The sequence below is a fragment of the Phyllobates terribilis genome, unplaced genomic scaffold (genome assembly GCF_046119375.1).
Source record: "Phyllobates terribilis strain yellow unplaced genomic scaffold, ASM4611937v1 Scaffold_4__5_contigs__length_816908805, whole genome shotgun sequence".
In the NCBI taxonomy this organism is placed as follows: domain Eukaryota; kingdom Metazoa; phylum Chordata; class Amphibia; order Anura; family Dendrobatidae; genus Phyllobates; species Phyllobates terribilis.
The window spans coordinates 200,683,720-200,704,962 of NW_027362764.1; the positions used below are offsets into that span (position 1 = coordinate 200,683,720).

Sequence of the window (21,243 nt, forward strand, 5' to 3'; positions counted from 1 at the left end):
AACTCTGCCTCTCACCACAAGTCGTGGTGGCTCTTCAGGTCGCATGGGTGCTAAGCCTTGCATAGCCTGGGCATTTTTTCAGATCGATAAAGATGACCCAACTCGTGTTATCTGTAACATTTGTCATCAATAGCTAAGTAGAGGCAAAAAATACATAGTTTGAGTACTTCATGCATGAACCGGCACATGGACATGAAGCATAAGTTGCAGTGGGAAGCTCAGTGTGCTACAATGCGGCCTAGCCGGCCGGGCCAACCACCGTCTGCCATATCTTGTGCATCCGCGGCCTCTTCATCCTCTGTGACTGGGGGGACAGCAGTCACACCTGTTTTGGGGCGCAGACCTGCCACCTCTTTACCCGCAACAGCCAGCGTGATTGGCAGGTCATCATTTTCTTTGGAGGTGGTAACACCAGATGGTGTTGAGCGCTGTCCGACATCGATAGCACCACCTTTGGATCAAGGCAACCTAACATGTCGGCCTGCATCTTCCTCACAGACCGGCAGTTTGCCGGGGACACCCTTATCAACCCCGTCTAAGCACAATAGCCAGCCCTCGGTACCTCAGATGTGGAAAAGTAAAAGACCATTTCCTCCTAGCCATGAGAAAGCTAAGAGGTTGAATTTCACCATCTGCAAGCTCTTGGCTACAGAAATGCTGCCTTTCCGCCTGGTGGACACAGAGGATTTTCGAGACCTTATGTCCGTCGCAGTGCCCCAGTACCAGATGCCCAGTCGGCACTACTTCTCAAAGAAAGGTGTGCCTGCGCTCCACCAGCATGTCGCACACAACATCACCGCTTCTTTGAGAAACTCTGTGTGTGACAGGGTGCATTTCACCGCAGACACTTGGACGAGTAGGCATGGACAGGGGCGTTACATGTCGCTGACTGGGCACTGGGTAACTATGGTGACAGCAGGACAAGGGGCTGCTGTCCAAGTCTTGCCGTCCCCACGAGTTGTGCGTCAATCCTCTTTATGTCAAAGTTCCTCCACTGCTTCTGCCTCCTCAACCTCCTCTCAGTCTTCCACCTGCACCCAAAGCCTGTCTGGTCATGCCACAAGCTTTCTAACTGCGCAGAAGGGATCCTGCACACCTCCTTACTATGCTGGCAATAGGGCTCAACGTCATCAGGCGGTTTTTACTTTGAAATGTCTGGGAAATGTGAGTCACACAGCTGAGGAGTTGTGGTCAGCTCTGGAGAACCAATTTCATGAATGGTTGTCTCCACTGGACCTGAAACCAGGGAAGGCCGTGTGCGACAATGCTGCAAACCTGGGTGCGGCCCTTCGCCGGGGCAATGTCACACACGTGCCTTGTATGGCTCACGTGTTGAACCTGGTTGTCCAGCAATTTTTAGCCCACTATCCCAGACTAGATGGCATTCTGCAGAGGGCACGGTCGCTGTGTGCTCACTTCCGCCATTCGCATCCCGCAGCTCAGCGACTTACATCTCTATAGAAGTCGTTGGGCCTGCCACTTCACCGGCTAAAATGCGATGTGCCTACCCGGTGGAATTCAACTCTGCACATGTTGCAGCGACTGTGGCAGCACCGACAAGCCCTGGTGCAATACGTTCTGACGTATAGCCTGGGCCAACGAGATCCAGAGGTGGGGCAAATCATGCTGGAGGAGTGGTCTCAGATCAGGGACCTATGCACCCTTCTGCACAGTTTTGAAATGGCGACGAAGATGTTTAGTGCTGACGATGCCATTATCAGCATGACTATTCCGGTGATTTACATGCTGGAGCACATGTTAAACAGAATTCGGAGTCAGGTGGTGGCACAAGAGGAGGTGGAGGAAGTAGAGGAGGAGGAGTTGTATGCGGAAGGGCTAACATCTGCAAGGTCCAGACGGTCGGCAGCACCAAGGCGGCAGGCATGTGAGGGTGGGGGAGATGGTTTTACCAGGGCGCATGGTAGCAGCCAAACTAGTGAGGAAGGTGCAGGAGCCCAGGAAGAAGTGGAGGACGAACTGATGGAAGACTCATCAGATGAGGGAGACCTTGATCACATTTCTGTTGTGCGAGGTTGGGGGGAGAGGACAGAGGAAGGAAGCATGATTGTTACCTCGCCACCAACACAACAGGGACTTGGTGCTCCTGGATGCGCAACACACATGGGTGCCTTCTTGCTGCACTACCTGCAACATGACCCTCGAATTGTGAGAATTAGAAATAATCCTGACTACTGGGTTGCCACACTGTTAGATCCCCGGTACAAGAGTAAATTTGCAGAAATTATTCCTGCCATAGAAAGGGATGCACACATGCAGGAGTATCAGCAGAGACTGTTGCAGAATCTTACATGTGCTTTTCCACAAAACACCAGTGGTGCACGTAGTGAATCTCACAGTTCCAACTTGCCAACCGTGGGACCGTCAAGTGTTCAGCACTCAAACCATAACAGAACCACAGTATCTGCTGGTAACATCAATTTTGCGCAATCATTTCAACACTTTTTTAGCCCATCCTTTGCAAGGCCACAGGAGACAAGAAGTCTGACACATAGTCAACGCCTAGAGACGATGGTACAGGAGTATCTCCAAGTAAACATTGAAGCCATGACTGTGTCACTGGACACTTGCTCTTTTTGGGCTTACAATCTGGATAAATGGCCGGAGCTAGCCACTTACGCCTTGGAGATCTTGTCATGCCCCACAGCCAGCGTTCTGTCTGAACGTGTGTTCAGCGCTGCTGGTGGTGTGCTGACAGATAAGCGCACGCGGCTCTCCACTGATTATGTAGACAGACTCAAGTTCATAAAGATGAACAAATCATGGATCCGAAACGACTTTTCTACCCCTGTGTCATCCTGGGGAGAGTAAAAGATGGATGATTGGTTAAAATCACCCTACCAACCATTTTAAGCTTTCAAATTACTAATCATGTTTATCTGTATCTTGGCTGGAAAATAATTTGGGCTTTGTAGCAGTGTGCAGCACTGATTCTATTAGGCCATCTATAATAAGCTCCACCAGATTTAAAATTACTAATCATGTTTATCTGTGTCTTGGCTGGAAAATAATTTGGGCTTTGTAGCAGTGTGCAGCACTGATCCTATTAGGCCATCTATACTAAGCTCCACCAGATTTAAAATTAATAATAATTTTTAGCTGCATCTAGCCCGGAAAATAATTTTGGGGCTCCGAGATGCGCAAGACACATAAGTGCCTTCTTGCTGCACTACCTGCAACATGACCCTCATATTGTCAGAATTCGAAGTAATCATGACTACTGGGTTGCCACACTCTTAGATCCCCCAAACTTTTCGATCAACCTTTTCATTTTAATAAAGAACAAAAAAATGGTCATTTTTGAAATTATAAGCATTAGCAGGTTATTAGAAACTGAAATCAAACAGTTTTCAACTCAAAACTTTATTCTAGGTGATGTTACATTTTCACATAGGACCCCTTGTTCGAAAGGAGCTTCTGAACTCTCTCGTCCATTGAATTTGTCAGGTTTTGGATGGTTTCTGCTTCAATTGTTTTGCATGAGGACAGAATACCCTCCCAGAGCTGTTGCTTAGATGTGAACTGCCTCCCGCCATCATAGACACTCCTTTTGATGATGCTCCAGAGGTTCTGAATGGGGTAGAGGTCAGGGGATCATGGGGGTCACACCATAAGTTTGTCCCCTTTTATGCCCATATCAGCCAGAGATGCAGAAGTTTTATGTGCAGCATGAGATGGTGCATTATCATGCAAAAAAATGATCTTGCTGTGAAATACACGGTTCTTCTTCTTGAACCATGGCAGGAAGTGCTGTTTGAGAAAATCCACATACATTATGGAGTTCATCTTTAGCGCCTTCAGGGATCCTAAAGGGGCCGACAATCTCTCTCCCCATGATTCCAGCCCAAAACATTACTCCACCTCCTCCTTGTTGGCGGTGTAGCCGTGTTAGCGTGGGGTGTCCATCAACCAGCCATCCTCCACTCCATCCATCTGGACCATCAAGCGCTGCACGGCACTCATCCGTGAACAAAACAGTTTTGAAATCAGTCTTCATGTAATGTTTGGCCCACTGGAGCCGTTTCTGCTTGTGTGAAGTGGATAGAGGAGGTCGACAGGATGGCGTATGCACAGCTGCAAACCTCTGAAGGACCCTGCATCTTGTTGTTCGGGGGACGTTGGAGGCACCAGCAGCTTCAAAAACTTGTCTGCTGCTATGACAAGGCTTTTTTGCCGCTGCTCTTTTAACCTGATGTAATTGCCTGTAGGAAAGAGTCCTCAATTTGCCCTTATCAGCACGCACACGTGTGTACTGTGAATCAGCTACATACTTCTTGATTGCCAAGACACTTCATCCTGATCATCGCACAATGTTGATTGTAGTCATGCCTTGACCTAAACACTCCACAATTTGTTGCTTCTCAGCAGCCGACACATCCTTTTTCTTTCCCATTTTGGCAGAAAATGTAGGCTGCTTAATAATGTGAGACAGCCTTCTTAAGTAGTCTTGCCTTTCATTGGACACACCTTCCAAACTAATTAGCACAGGTGTCTGCAATTGCTTACAGTGATATAAAGAGCCCTGACACACATCACCATCAATGAGTTTAACTGACAAACAAACAAATTCTTCCCTTATCACTCCTAAACACTTTTTGCATAATAATTTGGAACACAGTGTACATGTGCTTTTCCACAAAACACCAGTGGTTCATGTAGTGAATCTTACAGTTCTAACTTGCCAACCGTGGTCTGTATGGAGTTGTTCAATAAAGGGCCCAAAATTAAGATAACATAGATGGGAGAGGTCTCTATGAATAGGAATTCCTAAGTATTTGATACCCTGTGAGGGCCAGGCAAAGGGAAAGTTGGACTGGATGGAATCCTTTATGGATTTTTGGAGGGAGACATCGAGGGCCTCAGACTTCGCTGCATTGATTTTAAAATTTGACCATGTAACAAAGTGATCTATTTCAGCCATAACAGCATGGATGGATATATGTGATTGAGTGATATATACTAGGACATCATCAGCAAATAGAGAGCACTTGTACTCGGTGCCTCCCACCTCAATCCACCTAATATTGGGGTTATGGCGAATTGATGAGAGCAGGTGCTCCATCACTAGGATGTATAAGAGAGGGGACAGAGAACATCCCTGCCTTGTCCCATTGGTGATTGTGAAAGGTGATGAAAATGTTCTGACGCGCCCCCTGGGCCTTGGGACACCCGGAGCCGGACCCTTTTTGGTGGATGCTGGTGGTTGTAGTCTCCGTGGCGGCGACCCGGTTCCGTGGCTCAGGGCGGTCAAACCAGTGGCGGAACTATTTATGTGGTTTTGATGTTTAAATGTCCGACTACGCCACCCGTGAATTGCGGTCAGAGTGAACCGCCGCTCCAGGGCAGACCGCTGAGGCTGGTGTTGTGGGTGCAGCAGAGCGTAGCATAACTCCCCACGGGAGGAGTATAGCCTCAGGGCAGTGTATGCGGAGGATGGGGGTGATGGTGCAGGGCAGCAGCAGTAACGACACGGAGTCAGTGATGCAGTCCAGGGCCTTTACTCACAGTTCTTATTATCCAGACCACGTCTGCAGGTAATGGCTGCCCACGTCGTACTGTGCTCACCAGGTGAGGGGCTCAGACAACTCCCAGATAACTTTGAAGCGCTTCACAGGACCCCCTTTGTGTGTCCTTTGTCTGGCCTTTCTTACCAACCCTTCTGTCCGGCTGCCTCGGGCCTCCTCTTGGTAAACTTGGCGCCAGTTTCCCTGACCCTATGTGGTGCCTTCCTAGCGGGTGTAGCGAGGGGCTGCGCCACATAGAATGTCACAGCCTCCTGTTTCTAGCTGAGGGTCGTTTCCTGCCTCCACTAGTTTCGGGGACCGGTCTCCCCCTTTGGCCTGACCCCTCCACGCAGGTGGATTCGGGCGTGTGGTGGCGACTCGCCCGTCCGCACCCCTGGGATCCCTTCGTTCCTCGTTCCTGGAGCCTTCTCCGCTCCTTTTCCTTCCTTCTCCCTCTTCCATGCCTGGGCCTCTGTTACTAGGCCCGCCTCTGGAGCAGAGCTCATGCAGAGCCCCTGCTACCTGACACTTCTGCTCAGACTTCTCTGCACTGAACTAAGATGGTGCCCACCTTTTATACTCTCTTCTCAATGCACCCAGGAACTGCTTCCTCCCTGCTCCTGCACTACAGGGTTCCCCTTCCTCAGTGTTCCCTCCCCCCACTCCAGCCAGGGACAGGGACTGTCGTGCCCATCTCAGGGGCATATTGGTCGTCCTGCCCCACGGCAATGTGGTGTAATGCATGCAGGTGTCGGGTATTGATCCACACTCCATCCTTACCTGAGAGTGAGATATCACACCTCTGGGTGAGGTGCAATACCTCTGTAGCAACCGAGCCCTCAGGGTAATACAGTTCCATTTATCTTCAGCCTAGGTGACGTATTGCGATACAGGGCCGTGATTTTGGCTATAAAAGGGTCCCCTAGACCCCTACCCCAAGCTTTTTAAGAGAATCATATATGGCGTGCCAGTAGACTCTATGGAATGCTTTCTCAGCATCCAACGAGAGTATCAAATTACAAATTTTTAACTGCATCTAGTCCAGGAAATACTTTGTGCCTAGTAGCAGTGTCTGCTAGTCAGCGGATTATTCCGGCTGTTAAGCAAGCTACACCACCTGTAGTTTTGACACTTAATTTTTTCAAAGGAAATGCTTCGGGACCACGGGATACTCAGTGAAGAGCATCAGGAGGCACCCCAAGGCATAGGGGCTGGGACTGGCAGTAGGATGCCTTGCGGTGGACAGCCGAGCTCGATCCTTATAAAAGCTTTTTAACTGCAGCAGCTTTAGTGGACGCTACTGGAGCTGGAATTACGCGGCTGCTGGCATGAGACTTGCCCTCCAATAGATCCTTGTAAATGGATTTAAAGTGTATTCATTCAAATTAGAGAGACAATTTAAATTAAAAAGCTTAGAGCTGCCTCCACCACAGGGGGGCTCGCTCGACCCACCAGCGGACAGGCACCAGTATTGGGAGAGGGGGGCTGGCCGTCAGGGTTCACCACGGCTCTGGCACAAACCCGGCGACACGGAGGTGGCACGGGCAGGAGCGGACTGAACGTGTCGGCTTCTCACTTTTTGGATTTTAGAAGGGCATGACATGCCTATATCTGTGTCTCCCCCTCCTTTTACTCCTCCACCTCTTTTCTTTTCGCATGACTATATGTACTTGTCACTTTTCCATGTGTTAGTTGTGTCTTCAGAGCAGTTTGTCAGCTTTTGGACACCTTTGAAGGTGTTTTCTATGTGTTTTTATGTGTTTTTGTTTGCCTGCCATTGGTTTTAACGGTGTTCGAAGGTGTTCGACGAACAGTTCGGCGAACACACGGGTGTTCGACGAACCGAACCGAACTCGAACACTACGGGGGTGGCTCAACACTACTGGGCACCACCTCCGGTCTGTCTTCCACACGGTCAACTCTTAGTAGCCATGAGTCTTGACCGCATACTCCTCCTCACTCTGATGCTCCTTCCTCCCACCATGCCGAGTGTCGTCAGACAGCAACTGATCCAACACTTTGACACTCTGAAGAGCCGTTCACTGGTCCATTTCCAGATTTGTGCCCCTCGCCTGCTCTGCTTGAAGTGGTGGAAGAGGAGATCCCATGTAGCGATGCCCAAATATTTGAACAGCCACGGCCACAGGAAGTTGACGCTGGCAATTTGTCACAAGAGGTGGACGATGATGAGACACAATTGCCAGGAAGTGAGGAGGAGGATCGTGGTGCGCAAGTGGAAGAGGAGGAGGTGGTGGATGATCTAGTAACTGACCCAACGTGGCAGGAGGACATGCAGAGCGAGGCCAGCAGCACACAGGGTGAGGGAGGCAGAATACCCCAACAGGCAGGAAGAAGCAGTGTGGTGGCCGCATACAGAAGGCGGGCAACAGTTCCCCGTAACACCAACACGAGGGACGTTGCCAGTACAACCGGTAGGTCTTCCAGAGTCTGGAATTTTTTTAAAGACTCTGCTGATAACCCCAAAAAGGCCATTTGTACCACCTGCCATGCCAGCATCAGCAGGGGTGACAAAACTACCAGCCTGACCACCACCTGCATGATCAGGCACATGCAGAAAAGCACCCGACTTTGTGGGGCGAACCCTAGAGTCCACGACCAGTGTCAGCGGGTGTCTCCACTGCTTCTTCTGCTGTTGTGCGTGCAATAGAACCCCCTGTTGTGTGTGCAAGGCAATCCCCTGTCCATACCGCATGCAAAGGTGCCCCCTCCTCTCAGTCTTCACTTGTTATGGCAGTTTATCAAGAAACAGCATCAACGTCCATGTCCACGTCCCACCGCAGCATTTAATTGTCCATATCCCAGACCTTTGAACGAAAGCGGAAATTCGCAGCTAACGCCCCACAGGCCACAGTCCTAAATTCGCACATTTCACGACTGCTTGTGTTGGAAATGCTGCCTTTTAGGCTGGTGGAGATGGAATCCTTCCGCAACCTTATGGCAGTGGCCGTCCCTCGGTACTCGGTCCCCAGCCGACACTATTTTGCCCGGTGTGCCATCCCCGCACTACACCAGCACGTGTCCCAAAACATCTGCCGTGCCCTCAACAATGCAGTTACTGGGAGAGTCCACCTGACAACGGACACGTGGACAAGTGCTTGTGGCCAGGGACGGTTCATCTCCCTGACGGCACACTGGGTAAACATAGTGGAAGCCAGGACCCAGTCGGACCTTGGGACGGAACACATCCTCCCCACACTGAGAATTGCGGGCACTATGTCAGTCAGAGTTGCCCCCACAGTGTACAGCTTCTGCGCATCATCCTCCTCCTCCTCATGTTCAGCCTCCATCTCAGATATCACCACATCAGTTACAAGCTGGAAGCACTGCAGTACTGCCTCCGTCAAGCGGCAACAGGCTGTGCTGAAACTCATAAGCTTAGGCGAGAAACCTCACACTGCTTGTGAGTTGTGGACAGCTGTGAAAGAGCAGGCAGATCTGTGGCTGAGACCCCTGAACCTACATCCAGGCATGGTCGTGTGTGACAATGGCCGTAACCTGGTGGCGGCTCTGAGGCGAGTCGAGATCACACACATACCATGCCTGGCTCATGTGCTTAACCTCGTGGTTCAGTGGTTTCTTAAATCGTACCCCGAGTTGCCAGATCTGCTCGTGAAAGTACGCCGCCTGTCAGCTCATTTTCGCAAGTCGGCTACAGCTTCCGCCGCCCTTGCTGTATTGCAGCAGCGTTTGTAGCTTCCGTCATACTATGGGAGACCCACTCCCTAATAATGGGAATAATGTTTGTAATATGCTGTACTGCATGGCTCTTGTAAGGGGCATTGCAAGTTCCTCCGTCCTAATTTTTGGCAGCTTTCGCTTGGAAGGCATAAGCAAAGACTATGGGAGACCCACTCCCCAATAATGGGAATAATGTTTGTAATATGCTGTACTGCATGGCTCTTGTAAGGGGCATTGCAAGTTCCTCCATCCTAATTTTTGGCAGCTTTTGCTTGGAAGGCATAAGCAAATACTATGGGAGACCCACTCCCCAATAATGGGAATAATGTTTGTAATATGCTGTACTGCATGGCTCTTGTAAGGGGCATTGCAAGTTCCTCTGTCCTAATTTTTGGCAGCTTTTGCTTGGAAGGCATAAGAAAAGACTATGGGAGACACACTCCCCAATAATGGGAATAAGGTTTTTAAGATTCTGTACTGTATGGCTCTTGTAAGGGGCATTAAAACCGTCTTGTTAAGCTACTGCGACCTCCACCACTTTTCCGAGGGGCATTAAAACCGTCTTGTTAAGCTACTGTGACCTCCACGTCTCTTCAACGGGGTATTTAAAGCGTCTTCTTAAGCCACTCTGAACTCCACAGCTCTTCCAAGGGACATTGAAATGTTGTTTTTAATTACCTCTAACCTCCACGACTCTTCCAACGGGCATTGGATTTCCTCCTAATTTTAGTCAGCTTTTGCTTTTCAATGCAAAGGCGAAAACTAAGGAAGACCCACTCCCCAATAATGGGTAGAAGGTTTTTAGTACGCTGTAATCCATGTCTGTTTCAAGGGGCATTGCAGTTCCTCATAATTTTTGGAAAGCCTTCCATTCACTGCTTAGGCCAACAGTGTACAGGAGACCCAGTTGCTATAAATGGAAAAAACGGTTTAGTTAAGGCCCTCTGACCTCCATATCATTTCCAAGGGGCATTGGAGTGCCTCAAAATTTTTGGTATGCATTGCACTCACTGTATGCCCTATAACTGTGTAGCCGAACCGCTCCTTTTGTTACAGAAACATATCCTACAAGACATATGTGGTTGACTGGCCTGATATTGATGTGAATGGTCCCTGTTCCTCCTGCTCCTTCTCTTTTGCCACTACCTCATCCATCATTTATCACCTGAAGCTTTGTTTTAACGGGAGTCATAGAACTGGGATAGTAGCAGGAAAACAGCCAGCAATCCTCGGAGGAGGTAGGATATGCGCCAAAACGCTGACCACCTCAGGCCTAGCCGCTACTACATACATGCGCTTGCATTCCAAGAAAACAGCAGATGCTAACTTCTATCATCATCATCATGCTCCTCATCTTGGCACTCTCAACTCCCCTGATGGAGAAGCCAGGGCCCACCGGAGGAGTCTGGTTCTCTGGTGGGCTCGTCCAATGCTGCCCTAAAACAGGCCAGGCTAAGAAAAGTGTGTGGGGGGAAGTTGACAGGAGAAATAGGGGCAGCTGGGGACCGTTTATGGACACCCGGCTGTCCTCAGGCAGCTAGGGACCGTTTATGGACACCCGGCTGCCCCCAGGCGGCTGGGGACCGTGTGTGGACACCCGGCCGTGGGGCGGCTGGGGACCGAGTACGGACACCCGGCCGCCCCCTGGTGGCTGGGGACAGAGTGTGGACACCCGGCCGCTGGGCGGCTGGGGACTGAGTATGGATACCAGGCTGCCAACGCAGCCGTGACGTGGTGGCCAGATTCCGCCTCCACATGCCTAAAAGGCCCAATTTCAAGTGCAAGCAAGCAGTATGGTATTGAAGCCTGGGGGTGGCAGGCTGCATACTTGCACTTGCATTGCAAGGAATGGGAGAGGTACAATTGAACACTGCCCTTGGACAAGGACTTGAACGGGGATAGTTGCAAGTCTGCAATGACAGGTGCAGGGTGGGAGGCATCTTCACATGTACCATGAACAGGGGTTTGGCATGCACACACTACAGCAGAATAGGCTGTCCTTCCCACTAAATGCACTGGGGAGAGCACAGGTAATGTTTTGGTACGCGCACTTAATGTTATGTATAAGGCACACTGGGACAAATAGGGGCGGCTGGGGACTGAGTATGGATACCTCGCTGCTGAAGCAGCCATGACGTGGTGGCCAGATTCCGCCTCCACATGCCTAAAAGGCCCAATTTCAAGTGCAAGCAAGCAAGCAGTATGGTATTGCAGACTGGGGGTGGGTGGGTGGCAGGCTGCACACTTACGCTTGCATTCCAAGAAAACAAAGCAGATGCTAACTTCTTTCATCATCATCATGCTCCTCACCTTGGCACTCTCAACTCCCCTGATGGAGAAGCAAGAGCCCACCGGAGGAGTCTAGTTCTCTGGTGGGCTCGTCCAATGCTGCCCTAAAGCAGGCCGGGCTAAGAAAAGTGTGTGGGGGGAAGTTGACAGGAGAAATAGGGGCAGCTGGGGACCGTTTATAGACACCCGGCTGCCCCCAGGCGGCTGGGGACCGAGTATGGACACCCGGCCGCCCCCTGGAGGCTGGGGACCGAGTGTGGACACCCGGCCGCCGGGCGGCTGGGGACTGAGTATGGATTCCAGGCCGCCAGCGCAGCCATGACGTGGTGGCCAGATTCCGTCTCCACATGCCTAAAAGGCCCATTTTCAAGTGCAAGCAAGCAGTATGGTATTGCAGCCTGGGAGTGGGTGGGTGGTTGGCTGCATACTTGCGCTTGCATTGCAAGGAATGGGGGAAGTACAATTGAACAGTGCCCTGGGACAAGAACTTACACGGGGATAATTGCAAGTCTGCATCTTCTGATGCGGCAAGGATGACTTCTGAAGGGCACACTTTTAGGCAGTGACCTGGGTGTCAGAGATGCTTCCAGGGGTCTTCCCCATGCTGTTCCCATGTCTTTTCAGCACTGTATGCATGTGTCACACAGCACATGGCCAGATAAGGTTGTAAAATGTTAAAATGACATTTCCCGGTGAATGCATTTGTCACGGTTGAAAGCAATAAAAAAGTGCAAAAACGCATAAAAAATGCTACTTGTGAACATAGCCAAAGGTGTGGAGGAGTATTTTTTTGGGGGGTTATTTATTTTACCTTATACACAAGTCTTTACCCTGGAAAGGAACTTCCTTAACATATTTCACAGGAAAGCAGTTTCAGTTTTGTTTTTGAACGTTTTATTGTGAGCCCTTAAAATTGGCTTAATACCTCTTACCACGTTGTCGAAAGCAGTGACCTGGGGGTCATAAATGCTTACTGGTGCGATCCCCATGCTGTCCCCATGTCATTTGAGCACTGTCACTATCGTTTTGGGCACTTGTTAGGCTTTTAAAAAACTGCCGGGGGTGCCGCCGCAAAAGTGCTCGGGTCTCCCATAGACTAACACTGGGCTCGTTGCTCGGGTCGAGCACCCGAGTATCATGGCGAGCTCGGCCCGAGCTTCGAGCACCCGAGCATTTTAGTGCTCACTCAACACTAGTCACTACCGGTGACTAGAGTGTCAAATAGTATTTGTTCCCTAAATATCCCCCCAAAGAGCTAGGATTATCATATAAGAGAAGTGTAACCATTAAATAATAAAGTTCATTCATAATCTAGTAACCAAAGGCAAAACAAGAACACATAGGGCCTTGGAGTAGAATTTAGCCCCTGTCCACCATGATCTCCTTCATTAGAGACAGTATGAAATGAATAAGGATGAATGTAGAATGTGTCCATGGTACAGTGGTATCACAGAGTGTTAGGACTTAAAGTAGAATCCCATGATTAAGCTACCTCTAAGCCGTACATGTCAAACTCTGGACCGGGGGCCAAATCTGTCCCGCAGGGTGATTGTATTTGGCCTGCGACACCAGAACCACCACCCATATGTGGGGCCATTATTCTATATGGAAGGCTATGTGGGGCCATTATTCTGTATGGAAAGCTATGTGGGGCCCATTATTTTGTATGGAGGAATATGTGGGGCCCATAATACTATATGGAGGACTATGTGGGGCCCATTATTTTGCATGGAGGTTATTGTGGGGCCCATTACACTGTATACTGGTTGGCGCGCGACTTTGTCCAAGTTTTTCATTTTGGCCCTCTGTGTGTTTGAGTTTGACATCCCTACTCTAAGCAATTCTTAAACAAGCAAGTTTACATTGCCAAATGTTAAAGGACCTTAGTCATTTCTATTTTTGTAAGATAGGTTTCTGTTATTTTCAGATATTTGTCTTTTCTGTAGTAGGTTCACATTTTAAGGACACTTGTTAGTGAAAACCAGTGGGTGTATTTGGCAACTGGTTCTATTAGTCACTGTGGTCCCTTTTAATTAAAGATATAAATAACTAGAATAACTTTAAAAATAATGCTCCTAGATGGTAAATAGAATATTGAGAATACTTTTCTTGTTCTTGAGTGGTAAATGTAGTATCCAGTCTGGAAAGGCATAAGACATTCCTCTTTCATGCTGGTCAAATGATAAATCTCTGCTAGTCCAGTGGTTTTTCTTCAATCTGTTCCCTGAAAAGCTATCCTTAAAGGGAATCTGTCAGCAGGTTTTTGCTACCTCATCTGAGAGCAGCATAATGTAGGGAAAGAGAACATTAATCTAACAATGTATCACTTAGTTTAATTAGTGCAGAATTTGTGACACAATTAAAGTTTTTACATATAGCATGAAGTAGAGCTCAGAAAGCTAACCCGTCCCACACAAGGCACTCTATGTACCTTGTCTTTAGATAGTAAGCTGCTTATTGGATGGGGGGCGTGGACAGACCGGGACTTACATACCATGTAGTCCAGGCAGTGATGATCTCCTGGGGATAAAACCTTAGCACACAGTCTAATAAGTGACACATTGCAGAAATCTTTCTCAGACACAATCTCATGCTGTCCTCAGATTATATATCAAAAACCTGCTAACAGATTCCTATTAAAGTTACATTCCTCCATCCATTCCTTATGACTGATTTCCTAAGCATGTTTACTTGTTCCTTTGTAGTTCAGTGTTTGTTAGATTTTTATACAGTAGTAGTAAAGTAGTTGCACATTGAGCTTTGATTTGGTTATTAATTAACTCAGAAGATTTTTCAGTAGAGAAGAGACAAAAGCTGCAAGCGAGCTTGGTATGTGGTAGTATAGTAAATGCAAGCTATGAAACTGTTTTTGAATAAAAATCTAGTCCAAATAATTATTCTTAGCCCCAAATAAATGCAATTAAATTAATAAATGATCTAAAGATCTTCTTTGACTTTGAACCGACAGTGGACTTTAGAAGGTTTGAGATGTATTGACTGCCTAGCCTTTAACCCTAAATCAATCCCTTGGTATGTATGCATCCTAAAAATATTTTTTCTTTTCAATGAAAGAGATTAAAAACAAAGAAAAAAGGGTTTGCCGATTCTTCAAAGCTTACGATTGTAAGATATTTCCAAGCCATTTGTTTATTATTTAGCAATATCAGAAAGTTTTGGTTTATTTTATTGAAACTATTTCAAACTTCTTGCAAGAAAAGATGTCCTTAAATTCCCCGTAAGACAGTTTCTCATTACAAACAGAAATAGTATTTGGCTCATCTTAAAATCCTGCTGAATATCTTAGCATGTTATCTAACCTACAAATACTTGTAATTTGTAGCATCTTTAGCACAAAGGCACACATTTCAACTCCTAATGGTCTGATTAATTTGTGCCTTGCTGTGCTCAAAAAGGCACAACATTTCACATTAGAGTAAGTTGTATGTAAGAAAAACGCAATAGAAATACTCAAAGAGCTTTTAAATACACAATTACATTTGTCTGATCTGATATATACAAAGAACAGGATTTATTTTAAGTCCTTCAGAGAAATCATTGGAATAAAGATGATCTTTAATGAGTTCACATGACAGAGTAGTTAGTGTTCAGAAAGTAGGAAAGACTACTTGAGGCATTGAGGCATGACCCTAATTAATATTCATGAATGACCATTTTCATTAAAATGCACAGGTGAAATTCAGAAGTATAGTACAAAATTAAATGAATGATTAAAAATGCGCTTTAAATATAATCTAATTTACATTATGCAAATTAGCCCTTCTAAAATAGGAGTAACCTGGTCTCTTTAGTGTCACCTATATGTGTTTAGCAGTCTGAACTTTCATTAGTCTGACCACACAATCATTTCAGCTAAAAGTAAATTTTTTCAAATATTTTGACCACTTAATGTCCATCCACTAAATATTTACAGTGGGTCGTCAAGGTCCTGAGATTCTAAGCCATTGTATATCCGGAGAATAAGCTGCATACCGGAGTGATCCGGTTGCTAAATGTCAGGTGCCAGACAGTAAGAGTCAAATAGCAACCGAGGAGAACATCCAATTTTTTCATAACAGTTGGACCTCTGCTAACCAGCAAAATATCCACTATCCATGGATAGGGTATAACTTGCAATGTTGAGAATACAGTTTTAACCCTTTCAATATCTCACAATTTTTCATAGCCATATCAGGTCTTATTTTTTTTTGTGACACGGGTTGTAGGATTTTTTTTGTGGTTACAAATATTTTTGAACTTTGTAGAAAGACCTGTAACTTTTTTATTTGTCCATCGATAGATCTGTGTGAGTGCTTATTTTTTGTGCACTGACGCTTAATTTTTGCTAATATCATTGTGAGGTACATATTAAACTTTATTGCATTTTTTTGAGAAGTGGTGTTTCAATTAACATTTACAGAAATTATGTATCTAATTTTTAAAACACAAAATGATTTCTTTATTTGGAGGTGGAAATAGGCCCCTGAGTGGCTGCACAAGTTTCACCAGTGGTATGTCCGCCCCTGATCACATCGGAGAGGGGTAGATGCCATTTGCATGCTACTGTCAGTGATTGACAATGGCATCCAAATGGTTAAACAGCAGCAATAGGAATTAGCAATAGGTTGCTGCTGTTAAAGACAGATGAGGGCTGTGTAACACAGCCTATTTCTGCCTGGTATGGAAAGCGCTCAGCTCCTGAGCCTGTGCCTTACACCCCACATGGGACTTGGAGGAAAACAGGACATTACATGGACAGTGGCATCTAAATTATTGAACAGCAGTGATCAGAGTTAGCTCTCGTAACTGCTGTTATGGGCAGATCCCCTTTGTGTAATACCACTGACATCTGTCAGGTATTATTCTGAGCCCAGGTCTTATACCTGCACCAGATATAGAAAATACTATTACGTCCTATGTTGGGACAGGTATAAAAGACAATACATGGATTCAGATTCAGGACACCAATTAATTATGATAAAAATTTAAAAATGAATTTAGTCTATGTATGCTTTCTTATAGTATAATTTTTCTTTACAGAAAGATAGATAAATAGATAGATATCAGACTTATTAGAATAAACAAATGACCATATATCCATTTTTGTGGTGGGCAAAACACAGCATTTTCAGATAAAATGAGGTTTATGGAATGCTGAGACCACAATTGTGAAACCCAAGAATTAAATGGACATTTTCTCTCCAATATTGCTTCTCAAGTGACGGCACAGTTTCTACTCTTGGCTCACTTGATTTTCTTTATTCTTGCCTTCAAAGGACAATGCTTATTGAGGTTTTTACTCTTGGCAGCTCCCATATTGTATTATTTTCTGGGACTGCCTTTGCTTGTTAAATTGCGCCCAGTGTATTAAAATTAAATTGTCACCACTGTTTGATGCAGCATAACACGGTTTGACACCAAGCGCCTGCAGCTACAGAAAGCAGATCTTCATTCCACTAAGACTTTTAGAGACAATAGTCTCCAAAGACTAGCCTGAGACAGTCACTTAGTGTACTCTCTACAAAGTCAAATTGAAAAATAGTAGTATTTGTGGAGGACACATATCAGTGCATTACTTGCAGATCAACACAAGAGAAAAGTAGAAATAGAGCTGCATGTTCATGTTAAAGTATGTACAATCTTCTTTTGATTTGCGTTGTTATAAACTGTAATGGCATCCCGTCTTCACGCTGCTGTGAGGGTTTTAACAGCATTTGTACTTAGTAACATAGCGATTTTTTATTAGATATGAGAGGAAGCTATGAGTGCTATGTATTTATAGGACCATGTTTTATTATAGAAACTCATTTTCTTTTACAGAATGGAATCTACAGAAAAATGTGAAGTGGTAATTCAACATTTCAATGGAAAATATTTAAAAACGCCACCAGGTGTACCAGGTAGGTGAGAAACCTGATAAAAAAATATCGTACATTTAAGAATATTGCCTTATGACTTACATAACTACAATTTGTACCCAGTCCCATGTTTCTGTGATCGGTGGGCTAATTTGCTTAGGATCAGAGGGTAACATTAGCGTTATGGAGACCTTGCGCTTGTATCTTGGTACCTGACTCTAAAAGTCTTTGTTTTACAAGTGGTGAACCTATGGAAAATTGGATCACAGAAAATTTCGATGAATGGTATCACAACAGAAAAAAAAGAATTTATAAAAAAAAAATTCAACACAAGGCAAATTATCTGCCAATTACAAATGCGGGGAACCTTTTTAAGTATATTGTCAACTATGAGTGAAATGAATTATTTTGAAGTAATATCTATTAATATGTTAATTAAGAGCCGTAAATTAAATCATGTGGCTCCTTGGCGAAATTTGGAAAAGCAACATTCCCGGTTACAAAAGGAAGATGCTATAATTATCAACTTGCCCCTTGATTACCTCTTAGCTCCTTCTCTATTCTTGTTTTCCTACTTCACTTATCACCTCCACATTTACTTTGCACACAATCTCTCTGCCGTATTACTTTTATAACACTTTTAGCATAGAAAGTTTGACCGTTCAGCTTCTGGACCCAATAGCAGATGCTATGACTGCTAGAAATGCCCGGTTTGATTATGTGTGTTAGAATATATATTTGTCATTTTTGAAACATAAAGGCATAGGACTATATTCCCATTTAGATGAGCTGATAATCGCTAGCAGGTTTTCATTAGAATGCTAATTTACCTACTATCAGTTTGAAGAAACATGCTGGCAATCACCTGATGAATGAAAAAAACGCTTGTTTGTTGATTAATTGGATTGTTCATTCCTGCATCAAAATAATAATTAACAGCACATCATCCTGTGTAATGAAGGGTGATGAGGCTGTAACAATGTTATTCTATGTGAGTATGAGTGGAGACAATATATATTCAAAAATATCTTCACCTAATACCTTGAGATTACACTGTGTGCAGAATTATTAGGCAAATGAGTATTTTGAACACATGATACTTTTTATACATATTGTCCTACTCCAAGCTGCATAGGCTTGAGAGCCAACTACCAAATAAGTAAATCTGGGGATGTGCATCTCTGTAATGAGGAGTGGTGTTGACTAATGACATCAACACCCTATATAAGGTGTGCTTAATTATTAGGCAACTTCCTTTCCTTTGGCAAAATGGGTCAGAAAACAGATTTTACGGGCTCTGAAAATTCCAAAATTGTGAGATGTCTTGCAGAGGGATGCAGCAGTCTCTAAATTTCCAAACTTTTGAACCGTGATCACCAAACAATTAAGCGTTTCATGGCAAATAGCCAACAGGGTCGCAAGAAGCGTGTTGGCCAAAAAAGGCTCAAAATAACTGCCTATGAATTGAGGAAAATCAAGCGTGAAGCTGCCAAGATGCCATTCTCCACCAGTTTTGCCATATTTCAGAGCTGCAACATTACTGGAGTATCAAAAAGCACCAGGTGAGCGATACTCAGGGACATGGCCAAGGTAAGGAATGCTGAAAAACAACCACCTTTGAACAAGAAACATAAGATAAAACATCAAGAATGGGCCAAGAAATATCTTAAGACTGATTTTTCAAAGGTTTTATGGACTGATAAAATGAAAGTGACTCTTGATGGGCCAGATGGATGGGCCAGAGGCTGGATCAGTAAAGGGTAGAGAGCTCCACTCTGACTCAGACGCCAGCAAGGTAGAGGTGGGGTACTGGTATGGGCTGGTATCATAAAAGATGACCTTTTCGGGTTGAGGATGGAGTGAAGCTCAACTCCCAGACCTACTGCCAGTTTCTGGAAGACAACTTCTTCAAGCAGTGGTACAGGAAGCAGTCGGTATCGTTCAAGAAAAACATGATTTTCATGCAGGACAATGCTCCATCACATGCATCCAATTACTCCACAGCGTGGCTGGCCAGTAAAGGTCTAAAAAAAAGAAAAAATAATGACATGGCTCCCTTGTTCACCTGATCTGAACCCCATAGAGAGCCTGTGGTCCATCATAAAATGTGAGATCTACAGGGAGGGAAAACAGTACACCTCTCAGAACAGTGTCTGGGAGGCTGTGGTGGCTGCTGAACGCAATGTTGATCGAAAACAGATCAAGCAACTGACAGAATCTATGGATGGAAGGCTGTTGAGTGTCATCATAAAGAAAGGTGGCTATATTGATCACTAATTTTTTGGGTTTTTGTTTTTGCATGTCAGAAATGTTTATTTCTAAATTTTGTGCACTGGTATTGGTTTACCTGGTGAAAATAAACAAGTGAGAAGGAATTATATTTGGTTTTTATTAAGTTGCCTAATAATTCTGCACAGTAATAGTTACCTGCACAAACAGATATCCTCCTAAGATAGCCAAATCTAATAAAACCTCACTCCAACTTCCAAAAATATTAAGCTTGGATATTTATGAGTCTTTTGGGTTGATTGAGAACATAGTTGTTGATCAATAATAAAAATAATCCTCTAAAATACAACTTGCCTAATAATTCTGCACACAGTGTATGTTTATGCTGTCAGATAGACTTTTAAGAGTACGTTTCCATGTTAAGTATTAGCTGTAGTTTTTGAAGTCTAAGCTAAGAGTGGATTCAAAAAGTCTCAGCCTTTGAAACATAATTAGATTTTTTTACGTTATTATTTTGTCCTATCTTTCTTTCTTTCTGCACTAGCAGATTTTGCACCAAATAGATCAAAATTGAATGCTTGATGAACTGGCACACATTCTAATATGCTTTTATCTTACTTTTTTATGCCTTTTTAGAGTAAAAAGTCACACGATACTTTCAAAAAGCCTTAAAGGGAATCTGTCACCCCCCTGGGACTTATTAGACCTCTAAAATGGGCATACAGGTGATAGAAATGTGAATCTAGACATACCTGTATGCCCTATATTAGAGGTTTGCTTGCTTTGAAATAGCTTTTTATTAAATTAGTTATGACATGCTTCCCTTCTGGGGAACGCAAAGAAATCCCCGCCTATCTACTTAACTTCAATGTTCTCCCCTCCCCTGCATGTCAGTGCCCTGTGATGTGCAGTTCCCGTGGCCAGATCCCGCGCCTGTGCAATGTACCTTGTCTGCAAGGCAAAGTTCTTCCTGCCATCTGCGTATCTTTGTGGAGTAGGGAACATGTGTGCAGGCGCCAGGAAGGCAGAGTCACTTACTGGCGCCTGCGCACAAGGATGCACAGACGGCAGGAAGAACTTCGCCTTGCATCCAAAGTAAATCCGGCCACGGAAACTGCACATCACAGGGCACTGTGACGTGCAGGGGAGGGGGGAATATGGAAATTAAGTAGATAGGCGGGTATTTCTTCGCGTCCCCCGGATGGGAAGCATGTCAAAAATAATTTAATAAAAAGCTATTTCAAAGCAAGCAAACCTCTAATATGGGGCATACAAGTAGGTATAGATTCACATTTATATCATCTGTATGCTCATATTAGAGGTCTGATAAGTCCCAGGGGGGTGACAGATTCCCTTTAAAGGGGTTGTGCCACCATAAAGTATACTTTTAACCAAGAAGAAAGTGTGGAAATAAATGGTTTGGGAAAACCCCTTTAAAACCATTCTTACTTCAGAAATATTTTTTAGAAAAACACAAATGACTTTGTTTTAAAATCTATTCCTAACTGCAGCCTCAAAAACTGCATCAAAATAGCTGAACCTGGAGATATTCCAGTTAGAGCTTCATTATGTTACTTTCAGACCATGAGTACTGTATTATGGTCCTTACCTACACATTCATATTTTGGTATGTAGTCAATGGAGTCCTG

The 21,243-nt window shown here is 45.1% G+C and overlaps 1 protein-coding gene across 3 annotated transcripts in view; it reads left to right on the forward strand.

Moving 5' to 3' along the window:
- Positions 1–21,243, forward strand: part of RBMS3 (RNA binding motif single stranded interacting protein 3) — a 1,113,194-nt gene that overhangs the window by 824,912 nt on the left and 267,039 nt on the right. For all 3 annotated transcript variants that reach the window (XM_073678026.1, XM_073678027.1, XM_073678028.1), the window contains one exon: positions 17,328–17,407. In XM_073678026.1, coding sequence (XP_073534127.1) covers positions 17,328–17,407 — 80 coding nt within the window. The remainder of the gene's footprint in view (positions 1–17,327; positions 17,408–21,243) is intronic.